Source organism: Chelonia mydas, chromosome 14, assembly GCF_015237465.2.
Source record: "Chelonia mydas isolate rCheMyd1 chromosome 14, rCheMyd1.pri.v2, whole genome shotgun sequence".
Lineage (NCBI taxonomy): Eukaryota > Metazoa > Chordata > Testudines > Cheloniidae > Chelonia > Chelonia mydas.
Genome location: NC_051254.2, coordinates 23,321,165 through 23,335,206, shown reverse-complemented (window position 1 = coordinate 23,335,206; position 14,042 = coordinate 23,321,165). Strand labels below are relative to the sequence as shown.

General features: G+C 41.0%; 1 protein-coding gene across 3 annotated transcripts in view; it reads right to left on the bottom strand.

Moving 5' to 3' along the window:
• The window catches only part of MYH10 (myosin heavy chain 10), a 135,675-nt gene that overhangs the window by 118,200 nt on the left and 3,433 nt on the right, over positions 1 to 14,042 (bottom strand). For all 3 annotated transcript variants that reach the window (XM_043527745.1, XM_037914430.2, XM_037914433.2), the window contains exon 2: positions 13,371 to 13,744. In XM_043527745.1, the coding sequence (XP_043383680.1) occupies positions 13,371 to 13,715 (345 nt within the window). In that variant the 5' untranslated portion in view covers positions 13,716 to 13,744. The remainder of the gene's footprint in view (positions 1 to 13,370; positions 13,745 to 14,042) is intronic.

The window sequence follows — 14,042 nt, the reverse complement described above, 5'->3', positions numbered from 1 at the left end:
ATGTTACCTCTGGGAGACACAAATCCACGATTTGAGAACCGCAAAACTAAGCATCTCTGATGGTTTCTTCTAGACTGAGACCCATTGGGTAGATAGAAAGATTAATCTAAATCTATACAGAAGCTTGTGGAACCCCATAAGATTGGGTCCCTAACCCATGAACTATTGAAATTCATTACATTAATGTATTGTCTCATACTATAGAATTAGACTTTATAATCCCTATTCCATGAGAAGATATCTTTGAGCTATAATGGATCTTAATTAAAACTATATCTTTAGATAGGTGTGCGGGGGGGGGGGGGGGTTTTGGATAAAATGCTTTGAGGGAAAAAAAGCAATTTAAGTAAAAAAATCTGTTTTTGTTTTTATTTTTTTTTTAAATCATTATTTTTATCCACCCTGCTATACACAGGTCTATCTTACTCAGAGGCTTGTCATCTCATCACAGAGACCCTAGTCAGTTCCCTCTTTACTCCAGACCCCTGGGGTTCAGGGTCGGTGAGAACAGCTTCTCATCAGCAATGCCCAACAACCATTGCCCCCTCCCTAGAGGAGGACACTTATCTCACCCAGCAGCTCTGTCTCAGGTTCCTCAGGTTTTTTGGTTCTCATGTGTTTACAAGCTGGGAATCCTCCCCCCTAAATACACTAGTTTGTGAGAGCTCCAAAAGGAATTGGAGGTGGGTCATCCGCATGAATGCTTCTAGTATGTTCCCTTACGTGTTTGTGAAGAAATATCTGAGGCCTTTGTTCTTTTTCCCACCTTGTATAGACAGCTTATGTTGGCTTCCTCCAATACACATAGTAAGCATACCAATATTTAACTAATGTTGTTTATATAATCAAACCCTTAATATTAATGAATCATGTAGCTCACATCCATTACACATCCCCTCATCTGCATGCCCTGAACTTTGTGGAGGGTGCAGAGTCCACAGTTAGAAGATCGGCTAGAAAGAGGCTAATGCGGGGCAGTCAATTTGGGTACATAGCTGGACAGGCTGAGGGAAAGGAGTGGATACTAAGTCAGAGGTATTCTGACTAAATTCAGCAAGAGCGTGAGGGAAGTAGTCTGAATCCAGGAGGTCTCCGAGGAAGAGATCTGGGAATGAGTCCAGAGGCTGTGTTCAGGAGAGTAGTATTGTGGGTTAGCTAACTTTAAGAACTGAATTTTGATGGGTTTGGCTTGTTTTATACTATTTACGTTCAAGTTTTTGTTCAGTCTTCATTTCCAAGGAGAGAAATACTCAGACAAAAGTTAATTACTGATATACTCTCAGTTTTACAGATAAAATTCATTACAAACTCTGATGGTGAACTAAAGAGGCCTCTTCCTGCAAACCACAGTGTGCAGCAGCCCTCATAAACCTGTCATTTCCAGCACACTTTTCCCAATCCAGCTAAAATGGCCTCTCTCACATGTGCAGCATTCTTGAACTAAAAAGTTTAAGCTTAGGAAAATACTCCAAGATATACTATGCACAGCATGTGATCTTCAGAAAGTCATAACACAGACCGCCATGTATTCTATAGTAAACTACACCTATGTTCTGCAGCAAGAACACTGGATTCCATGGAATCTATTGCAGCAGGATGTAGGCTCTGTACAGTCTAGAATTTTTTCCCCCGGAAACAGCTCTTACTGAATCAAATGGGACTGAGGGAGAGAATATCAGATAGAGGGATACTGTACTTTCAAGTTTGATTTTATATTGCCTCATTTTTAGAGTACTGCAAAATATTGCAATGAAAATGTACAATTACATTATAGAATTAATGGAAAAAAGAGCAGAGGAAGAAGCAAGAGGTTTCAGCAATAGGTCTGGGATAGTGCTGCATTTGTCACCCAAACTGAAGCTGTGAAAAGGCAGTTTATTGCCCAAACCCAAACACATTAAATGGGGTTTAAAATTGACCAGAATGACAGTATTAAATGTTGACACCAACATTTGTATCATCAGATTGAAGAAGGAACACCCCACTAAAAGGAATGGACAAGCAAGAGCTTGGGGCTACTGTGTTCCATCTGCAAAGAATGAAGTAGACATCACTCTATCAAATTTCCACGGTTTACATTTGGGTGTTTCTCTTTGCAACAATGAGGGCAACGTGATTTTTGTGGGGGTAAAGAGCTTGGTTTCTGGACCACAATTCACATACAAGGCCCTGTCAAATCAAGGACAAGTTTCAACAGAAACTTACTTTCTATTGGTTAGCACTATTCCTATTATTAATTTTGGTTTTCCCAACTCAGGCAATTTGGACTACAGACTGCTAAACACAGGACCTCTGTAATGGGAAGTATTTTACCCTGTCTCCTTCTCCACAGATGAGCCATTTCTGTTCAAGCTTTCAGAACACTCACTGTAGCACAAAGATCATGCACTGAAAATTTCAGCCAGTTATAATCAATTGATAAAGGGGGTTATAATGAAAACTGTTATGAAACCTTGAGTTTTAGCAGGAGCTGCAGCTCCTGCTATAATAGATTTAAAGTATGTGCATGTATGCTTTTACACTGATAAATTAAAAATAAACTTTCACCTTTTCACAAACATTAAATTTTCAATTTCAAAACAAGACACTAAATTCTGTTGTGCTGAAGAAAAGGATGTGGGTAGTATAAAAGGAAATCAGGAATGCACTATCTTGGCAAGGCTCCAGAGACAAACATTAAAGCAGAGCTGTGACAGAAGTTTGTTATACAAAAGTCTCCTTCAGGACACTAATTGTGGAGCCTGAATACTTCCAGATGCTTACAAGGCTTTAGCCAGCAGTACAGCAAAATCCAAATTACTAAATGATAAACTATCCAATAATGTAGCACTCAGGTTCCTGGCATAGAATTAGTTGGAAACTGTATTATATTTCAAATAGCAAGCTTGCCAATAAAGAGGTACTATCTAAACAATCTGCAACCAAGTACAGAGTTCATTATAGATCATGACGCCAGAGGGTGGGAGTTCATATTTTGATAGTGCACTTCTTGTCAGTGTCAGAAAATATCAACTTAGTACCATAGGTTTAAGAAAAAAAAAAACCTGAAGTTTTCAGAATCCCTCTCATCACTGTCTGTTGTCCTCAAGTATATAAAGCTGAGACTGTATAACTTTTCCACCCTTTGGCAATATCTAAAACTGCAGACTCTTACAAAAGGATTTCCACTGGTTCTGCTGGGAGCCCTAATGCAAGCTTCTGTGGCCAAGCTTTTTTCAAAAGCCACACTTGAATTTTTCAGCAGGTTTAATTAAATATGGTGAGAAAAATGCCAGAGTCCTGTGAACTAGTAGGGAATCTTACAAAAATATTCTCTACCATAGACAAAGCCAGAGATTTCAAAAAGTTTAATTTAAGATTTTAAGAAGTTTGGTTACCAATAAAACATTCCAAAAGTGTCAACTAGTTTGCACATTGTAACAAAGGGGGGAAAACCAGGCTCCTGCCTCCTGTTGCAACATAAAAGCCAGTTTACACTTTAAATGCCATTTTATAGAATGTGCTATAAAGAGCCTTAGTTGAATTTGAAGATTTATAATATACTAAACAAACTGACTTGAGTAATCAGAAAAATCTTTGCTGACAAAACTCAACATTTATTCCCAACTCTTCAATAAAGGGTGTCAAATGACTGACCCGTTTAACAGGGAGTAGGATCCAGTGCATGTGGACTGATTACCTGCTGCCCAAATGGGCTTAAGGAAAAGCACCTGGGCCTTATGAAGTAGGAAAGCTGCAGGTAGTTGTTGGCAGATGTCTGCAGACGTTGCACGGATTAAGAAGGATCCTGCAAGGCCCTGAGTTAATAAAGGGAATGCCTATGGAGATTCAGAACCTCTTGCTTGGAGTCTAGCAGAGAGCAGAAAGACAGACAACTTAGGGGGTGGGGGGCTGAACCCAGATGAAACTGGGAGGAAGACTACTGGTTTGAATTCTATTTTGCAAGATTCTAAGACTTAATAAATTGGACCCGAGAAGGGGAATGTTTTGACTATCTGGACTGTGTGGACTAAGGGGCCGTAAGTGAAGGGGAAACTGAGGCAGGCCTCAGCAGCGCCATGCTGGCCAGAAGTGGGTGCTACAGGGCAGGCATGCCCTTTGACAAGGTGTGAGATGTTTCAGATTTGTCTTTAATATTGAGGTAGCACCTAGAGTTTCCATTCTGCTAGCTACTATACAAACAAGTAAAACAAAGTTCTCTGGTTAAAAGGCATGCCCTGCCATTTACTTTGCCACAGCAGTTGCCATTTAAACATAAAAGGCTTTCCTGTGGCTAAAGTAGACTACCCTGTTGAGCCACATACCGCTACAAAGAGTTAGACCACCTCTCCAAATGATACTATAAACTTATCCAATGTGGTGTTTTCTCTTCTCCACCCAACGCTCAATATCACTATATAGTGTGATCTTTCAGGTTCCTATCATACACATTTGGTTACAGAAACCCCTCCTCCTTATGCTACCTTTCCTTGAGAGCGGACATGATTTTGTCAGATCTTATGAGCTCCAGCCTGAAGGAACTTCAGAAGACTTCCTACAGGTTTTCCAAATGCTAATTTTCAAGAGATATTTATGCTTGCTTCAGACATCGTTCCAGTTCTCCGCACCAGCAAGTGGGATCCTCAGCCCAGTAACTGTTGTAAAGATTCCACACACACACACAAATTTTAGTTCCTTTACCACCACCACCACATCAGTAGACTGCACTAGTAGTTCAAATATTCTGCCTTCAAGTATTCCCACCACCTACCCTTGGCACCAGAGACAAAATAAGGGCTTGTCAACACTAGAAAATGGCACTGGTGCAACTTAATTTTTCAACTCTCAACCTCTTTCTGGTTTAAGTGTGTGGACATTCTTGCATTGTTAATAATAAAAATAAAGTGGCTGGCTTATTTTAGTTAACCATGTTCTTCACTGACTTAAGCTAAACTGAAACAAACATGTCAACACAGCCTTTTACACTAATTAATTATAGCTGTTTAAAAATTCATGCCTCAAGTTATAACAGCACTACTTTGTCATATAGACAAGCCCCGAGTTACCTAGTAGATATTTTTGAGGCCTAGCTCTCCAGTGTGATGTTATCCATTGTCCTAACTTAGTCTAGTCAAGAGCAGCCTCCCCTGTTCCTCTCAACCACATCTGGTACTCCTTATTGGTGTCTGAATACTCAATTATTTTAACCCATCTGATAGCTGAACTGCTTGATGCACTAAACTCTCCAACCAAAGTTGCTCTCAATCCTTCCTTCACTTCACTCCCTCTCCACCTCACACAGAATATGTTTATCCTGCAATGAACTCTGCCTTTAATCAGAATGGGCCATTAAAATCCATAAGGCTTGCAGAAGCAATTAGCGCCCCCTCTGTATAAAAGCCAGTTATGCAACTCCATACATATCTCGATAGTCCTACCTTTTTAGACCTATGTACTCTACATCCACTCCAACATCAGGCAGAATCAGACTACACAGAGGATTCCATTCCAGTTTACTGATCCTAGTTTCTTCTTCAGTAGAAACTACAAGTAGTCAATGATTCCCACTTCCATGCTATTAAATTTAAATGTCCCCTTTCCAGTATTTTCCTGGTCAGTTATGAGAAATTACCTGCTTTGCCACCAGCATGTAGAATCACACTCATTCACAATATCTTCCCCTACTTCATAACACTGATTATTTCTCCTTCCTCATCTACCCTTAACATTCAGATGTAAGTCAGATCCTTAAAGCTACCTGCCACCTTTGCCTCCCTCTCTCCCCATCCCCCCAAATCTGATCTTTTCACATTTCCACTACTTTCAGTAAGTTTTCCTCTAACATCTTCTGACCTAAAATACTACATGTCCTTTGCCCAGAATGCTAAGGTCTAACTTCAGAGGCACAGTAAGAAACATGTTCTGACCATTAACCCTTACATTTATTATTCAGATATCAAACCCCACCCCACGCCCAATGGAAACATTCACTTTACTGTTAAAAACAAAAAAAAGCAAAAACAAGACAAAAAACCCACACAAACAGAATGGTCACAAAATCCACGAGAAACACTATTTTGAAGACCTCCAACATAATTCTTGTCAGAAGCTACAGGTTACTGAATGCCGTGACTTGAGGACAACTAGGCACTTGATAAGAAGGCTCCATTCCTGGGGCAGCATCCTGAAGAGATGTACAGGGACTGAGAGGCATACCACTGTTTAAGGGCTCAGGAATATTCGTGTGTGTGCGTGATCACATCATACTGCAAGGGGAGGGCAATATTCTGGAGCTTGGAGTTCCAAACAAGAAAATCCTTTCGGAAGATCCCCAAACTATCTGTACAGTACCCACCAAGAATACTACTCTTCCTGGTAATCCTAAACACAAGTCCTAGAGAACCATCACATGGAGAAGCAGGACAGGCACAAGATCAACTATTTGCACCAATGAGGATGCAAGAGTGACAGGCAATACATTTGATCTAAAGCTGCAGAATCAGGTTGTTAGCAAAAGCTGAAAGGGGGCTAAGAGCCTTTGAGAGGTCTCCATGGTGCAGCACCATAGAAGACCACACCAAAGGATCACTGAGAGCAGTTCGCTGGGTAAGGAAATGCAGCAGAGTTCCTGGAAAAGAAAAAAAAAGTGGGGAAAGTCCATCACCTAAGTACAGGTGAGGAAGAGGTTAACCCCACCAAACAGAAAAGAAAAAAGTTACTATAAAATGGGAGACCTGGTCTCCCTAGGCCAAGTACTTACATTTGGCTGTAAGGGAAGCCCAAAACCTGTTCTTACCTGAGGATAAAGCTTAAAAAAATAGCCAGATGGACCAGATTCCTAGAAGGCTGTACTCACGGCTAGGTGGGATAAGGTGAAAGAAGAGGATCCGATTCCTAGGATTTAGTAGTGGTACTTTCATGAACGGGGAAGTCGGAGAATAGAAATCCAGCTCTTGAGGAGTTGGAGTTAGTTAACATATCTGACTATATTAGGAGTTTCAGCTATACCCACAGTTTAAGCAAATGCCCCAAAAAACTGCACAGCTGGTATCAAGTCTGGGAGAAGACGACAGAGTTATTTATCCTCTGAAGTGGAAGTATGGAATACCAAAGGAAGATCTGTAGTCAAGCAACGTCTTTAAAAGCAGAGGTCAGGGGGAGGAGTGCAGGAGCTTGCCAGTCAGCAGATCAGGTCCAGGGATCCCCAGCTCCTGCTGCTCCATTCTTAGCTGCGGGGCTGCCTCTCAATTCCTCCCCCCACTCCTAGCATACTTAGCTATGCCAGCATAACTAATATAGGTCAGGCCTCAGAGCAAAAGCAGCTCATCTTATATCCTTGAAAGCAATTCCCTTTTCCCAACTGAAACTATCAGAATTCCTTGTTCTCTTGAGAGCAGCTCCTCTCCCCCTCCATAGGCATGCTTTTTACATTCTCTCCTCAGTTTTTAAGGAGGATACAAAGATAAAAGTGCTCTATCAACCCATACTGTATTCTCCACATTCTAGAAGACGGTCCACTGAGGAAGAGAAAACCTTTAACAATGATTAGTGGCCGCTTTTCAAAGTCTTAACCTTTCACACAACATCTTGGCTCCTCCAAGCAGCTACTCTTGTCAAACTATTACTTAATAGCAAGGGCCCAGACCCTCTGTACAACTTCCTACAAAGAAAGCAAAATGGAATGAGGTAGTTATATGTACCTACTCCAGTTGACAGCTCTTTATCCCCTACTTCCTGTGAGGGTATCCATAAATTCATGCTGACGAGTTTGTTTAAAATGACAGACACATCTAATGCACTTGTATGAAGTATGACATGAAGTCTCGTTTTTGAAACTGGCCAATTTGACCACAAAAAGAACATTCATCTTGAGCTCAGAGTAGCCCCTTCTCCTCCATAACTATGGATGCATCTTGTGTCTTCTTGGCATGCCTCTGATCTTTGATAGCCAGCTGATCTGACCAACTGGGGTTTGGTTCTTCCTCTCCACCAGAGCTGTATCTACAAGGTCCAGTTCTTGAGCTCCTCCTCTCCACCACCAGCATTTGCTCCTGTTTATGCCAATATTCCAGTAAATACTCACTGCTCGAGCAAGCACACTTATGTTTGACTCAATCTACTTCAGATAAGAGATTAACACAAAAATACTGCTGTTGGGCAAGCAGAGCATCCCTCAAGCAAGGCTCCCTTCTGAACTCAGACCTTCAGTCCACCCCTATGAAACTGCAGTATCATCTTGATCCCAGCTCTTCTCTCCAAACTGAAAGAAGTTAGATGCTGATGCAATTTCAAGAATTAGTATGTGGCTCCTAAAGTCTTGATAGCACAGTCCAGTTGTGACAGTCTATGGTTAGGGCCCTACCAAATTCACGTTCCATTCTGGTCAATTTCACAGTCCTAGGCTTTTTAAAAAATGTAAATTTCATGATTTTCACATATCTGAAATTTTAGTTGTTGTAACTGTAGGGGTCCTGACCCAAAAAGGACTTGTGGGGATGAGGGGGGAGGGGTGTCACAAGGTTACTGGGAGAGCGGTACTGCTACCCTTACTTCTGCACAGCTGCTGGTGGCAGTGCTGCCTTCAGAGCTGAGCAGCTGAAGAGTGGCAGCTGCTGACTGAGAGCCCAGCTCTGAAGCAGAGCTGCTGCCAGCAGCAACACATAAGTAAGGATGGCTTGGTATGGTATTGCCACCCTCACTTCTGTATGCAGCAGCCTAGAGCTGGGTCCTCAGTCAGCAGCCACCTCGCTCTGAAGGCAGCAGCACAAAAGTAAAGGTGGCAATACTGTGACCCCCTTAAAATAACCTTGTGACCCCCCTGCAACTCCTTTTTGGGTCAGGACTCCCAGTTTGAGAAATGCTGCTCTCCCCTGTGAAATCTATATAGTAGTGGATAAAAGTAAACAAAAGTCCAGATTTCACAGCGGGAGACCAGATTTCATGGTCAGACACTCATTTTTCATGGCTGTGAATTTGGTAAGGCCCTAGCTATAGTATTATGGTCACCACTTATAAAATTTATCATAGTCTTGTAAATCAAGTATGCCTTGTGAAATATCATTTGAAAACTCAAATCTGCTGAATATTGTTGTCCTGGTAAAATGTGTGTAGCAACACGGTCTGAGAAGTTATTAGTGATACATAGTATAATCTACTTAGAACATGTGTGTCTCAACTTTGTGTCTGAAAAACTGGTTTAGACCTGCTCCAAAGACACAGTAGCACCCCAACCAGTATTAAAGAGCAATCACCAGCTTATGCAGCCATTTTTCACCAATGGGAAGGTGTAAACAAAATTTACATTGCATCACAGGAACATTTTAAACCTTATGTCCACAACAGACTATGCGTCACCATGACTCAGCAAGGATGTTTCTAGCATAAGAATTAAGTTGTAAAGGGGGAGCAAGACAGTTGACTTCACCTCTTCTCCTTCCATCTCTCTGTTCATGACATCAAACACCTGAAGGACTCTGAACTATGGGGTGGGGCGGCCCCTGACTGAAAGGAAATCCAGCCTGTGAACTAGTACAACTTGTGGTAAAAGATACTTGCTTTAAATCTTATTAGCTTGTTAAAGTTTAGGAATTAGCTTGCATTATCATCTTTTTATTTCTTTTGTAACCAATTCTAACTTTTATGCCTTATCACTCAGATTCACTCAAAAATCTTTCTGTAGTTAATAAGCTTATTTTGTTTTTTTATGTAATCCAGCGTGTGTTCAGACAGGTGGAGTTTCCCAAACACTTCAGAGACAGCAAGGTTGGTGCATAATCATTTTCCTTTGTTGAAATGATGGCCTTACTAAGAGCTTGTACTATCCAGGAGGGTACTGTGCAGTACAAAGACACGCATTTCAGGGGTCCACGCTGGGAGTAAGAATTTGCAGATTACGCAATTCATGAGTGGCTGGGAGAGCATTTATGTATTTAGCTGGGAGTGATTTTAGATGCTAGTTCCTCTGTATGAGCAGGACCGAAGTGGTGGCTGTTCACAGCAAAGCAGTGTAAAAAGCACCCCAGGCTAGAGAGTTAAGGGGACACCACTGTTCAACAGTCCAGGCTGTACCCTGGGAATATCACACCAGTTTTAGAGTCAGCATCAATGGTTAGGTTAGATTACTAAATGAAGACAAGAAAGCACCTTTTTTGGATGTAGCTTAAGCACAGGTATAGAAACTACATACAAATTACATATGATTTCATTTAATAATTGGGTTTACATAGGGAAGTGTTATTTTTAATTTAGTGTACAAATTACAGTGTTTCACATCACTGCAACATTAAAACAGGAAAGTGACAGGTTCTCAGCTTTATCCTCATAAGCAGCTCATATCTATATTTGCTGTCCGAGTACTCACACTTGGGTTTGCTTTGACATGTAAGTGATACTGTGGACAGACAATACATAAACTAAGCATTTAGTTACCTCAAACTTGTCTACACTCAGTTTTATTTCATCCTAATAATCTAATTTTAGTTATAAGCTCTACACCAACATTCCACACGAAGATGGACTACAAGCGGTCAGGAACAGTATCCCCGATAATGTCATGGCAAACCTGGTTGCTGAACTTTGTCCTCACCCATAACTATTTCACATTTGGGGACAATGTGAACCTTCAAATCAGCGGCACTGCTATGGGTACCTGCATGGCCCCACAGTATGCCAACATTTTTATGGATGACTTAGAACAATGCTTCCTCAGCTCTCATCCCCTAATGCCCCTACTCTATTTGCGCTACATTGATGACATCTTCATCACCTGGACCCATGGAAAAGAAGCCCTTGAGGAATTCCACCATGATTTCAACAATTTCCATCCCACCATCAACCTCAGCCTGGTCCAGTCTACACAAGAGATCCACTTCCTGGACATTACGGTGCTAATAAGCGATGGTCACATAAACACCACCCTATACCGGAACCCTGCTGACTGCTATTCCTAGCTACATGCCTCTAGCTTTCATCCAGACCACACCACACGATCCATTGTCTACAGCCAAGCTCTGCGATACAACCGCATTTGCTCCAACCCCTCAGACAGAGACAAACACCTACAAGATCTCTATCAAGCATTCTTACAACTACAGTACCCACCTGCGGAAGTGAAGAAACAGATTGATAGAGCCAGAAGAGTACACAGAAGTCACCTATTACAGGACAGGCCCAACAAAGAAAATAACAGAACGCCACTAGCCGTCACCTTCAGCCCCCAACTAAAACCCCTCCAACACATAATTAAGGATCTACAACCTATCCTGAAGGATGACCCAACACTCTCACAAATCTTGGGAGACAGGCCAGTCCTTGCCTACAGACAGCCCCCCAACCTGAAGCAAATACTCACCAGCAACCACATACCACACAACAGAACCACTGACCCAGGAACCTATCCTTGCAACAAAGCCGATTGTCAACTGTGTCCACATATCTATTCAAGGGACACCATCATAGGGCCTAATCACATCAGCCACACTATCAGAGGCTCGTTCACCTGCACATCTACCAATGTGATATATGCCATCATGTGTCAGCAATGCCTCTCTGCCATGTACATTGGTCAAACTGGACAGTCTCTACGTAAAAGAATAAATGGACACAAATCAGACGTAGGAATTATAACGTTCAAAAACTAGTCGGAGAACACTTCAATCTCTCTGGTCACTCGATTACAGACCTAAAAGTGGCAATACTTCAACAAAAAAACTTCAAAAACAGACTCCAACGAGAGACTGCTGTATTGGAATTAATTTGCAAACTGGATACAATTAACTTAGGCTTGAATAGAGACTGGGAGTGGATGGGTCATTACACAAAGTAAAACTATTTCCCCATGTTTATCCCCCGCACTGTTCCTCAGACGTTCTTGTCAACTGCTGGAAATGGCCCACCTTGATTATCACTACAAAAGGTTCCCCCTCCCCCTCGCTCTCCTGCTGGTAATAGCTCACCTTAAGTGATCACTCTGGTTACAGTGTGTATGGTAACACCCATTGTTTCATGTTCTCTATGTATATAAATCTCCCCACTGTATTTTCCACTGAATGCATCCGATGAAGTGAGCTGTAGCTCACGAAAGCTTATGCTCGAATAAAATTTGTTAGTCTCTAAGGTGCCACAAATACTCCTTTTCTTTAAGCTAATGTGAGGCATTCCAAAAGTAAGTTTCACTGAGCTCCTATTTTTCTTAAGGGTCTTCCTTTCACTAAAAACATCACTAGTCTTCAGTATAGACAGTTTATAAATGAATATAAGTAAACAGTGTGAGTGAGCCACTAGATAAATCTACATATTAGCAATGGCTTGACTGAGAAAAAAAACTCCTCTTTAAGCATTCATATTAACTGGGTAAACGATCTGTCCTATAGTTAACCTACTCTATGTACACCAGAGAACTTGGAGATTGAGTTTAATTCTTTGGAACAAATGTTTACCGTACTGAGTCAGATATTTAGGCAGATGTTACCATTTCTTTTAAGACAAAGAACCTAGCTGTAGATGTTGATGATACTCTGACTCAGCAAGCGACTATGTAATTGATTTGCCAAGTGAAGAGATATGGCAAGGAGCCACTCTTACTGTACTGCCACAGACCTTCATTCAACATTGACCCTGATGTTTTATTTCCTCAAGAGGCGTCAATAGCTTTGCAATTTCTAATTCCAGAGGAAGATGGTGATAAGTTAGATGTTTCATTTTCTATTTCCAACCCACTGAGAAGAGAACTTTATCTTATTGGTTTATTTTAAGCACAGAATACATTCTTTCCTGGCTCACTAAGTTGATACAAAAAAAGAAATTATGCATTCCCATCACTTTCCAACTATATTATTTAAAGATATGATAACCTCTTATTATCTTCTTAAATGTACAGATAGCCAAGTTAAAGCAAGTTCTGCTCATTCATATACTATATTAAACAACGGCAATTTGTTGGTGTTAGATTATAAAAATTTTCAAGTCAGTTCAAACTAGCCAGTTGATGCTGTCCACTTGTCAGTTAAGCACGTCCAAGGCAAATGCTTTAACTAGATAGTATGAGCTAAACACTGAGATGGCCATTTGCCACTCTATCTTTAAGTCCTTAATTATAGCTAGCTAATGCTTGCAGCAGTATTTTAATTATTGTATACAAATTAAAAAAAATTTACACAAAAATTCTTTGTACTACGGTAGCACTTGGGACACTAACCAATACATAATGGCCCTGTCCCAAGCATTCTGTACTCAGACAGGAAAGAGTTTACACTTTAGGTTAGCAAAATCCTATCCAAAGGCTATACTCACCTCCTCCTTTTCATTTTTTTAACAAATGAAGCAGTCAATTCGGTCTAAACTAGCAACCATATTAATTTTCCATAGAGGAGAATTTAATGGCCAATACTTACATAGATGAGTCCAGAGTAGTATCGGTCCTTCAAATTATGCAATACAGATGCTTCATTTAAGCAGGTTAATTCCGCCATATCTTCCACTTTAGAGAACTTGGGGGGATTCATCTTCTGAATATCATCTTTGTTGACCATTGCTTTCTTTCCATTCTCTGCCAGTTCAACCAACACTTCATCTCCTCTTTCCTCCTTGATGCTGGCTGCCTCAAAGCCATGGCGCTCTGAAGGAATCCATACCAGTTTTTTAGCAGTCCAGTCAGCCTGGGTAGCAGGGTTGTAGATTACAGCCCTATCCACAAAGAGATACCTCTCTGGATCTTCCTGTCCAGACCTCTGCGCCATTGTAAACAGAGGTGTCCACCAGCATTCGCCTTGTTAGATGGAGAAAAAGATATGTCAGTCACTGGTAAGGTATACAGTTTGCGATCATTTCATAGCTGAACCATTTAACACATAAAAAGTGGCTAATCGACATATTAAGTTGGATACCTACTAGGGATGCTACCTCTATAAAGAATCCTGATGCTACTTATTAAGTTGGTAGTTTAAACAAGGTCATACCCGGTCTAAAAGTACTGCTATATACAAGTTAAAAATCACATTCAAATATAGAGCAGTAGGGGGACACTCATTTATATAGAAAGGGAATAGTGCAGAGGTCTTTTACTG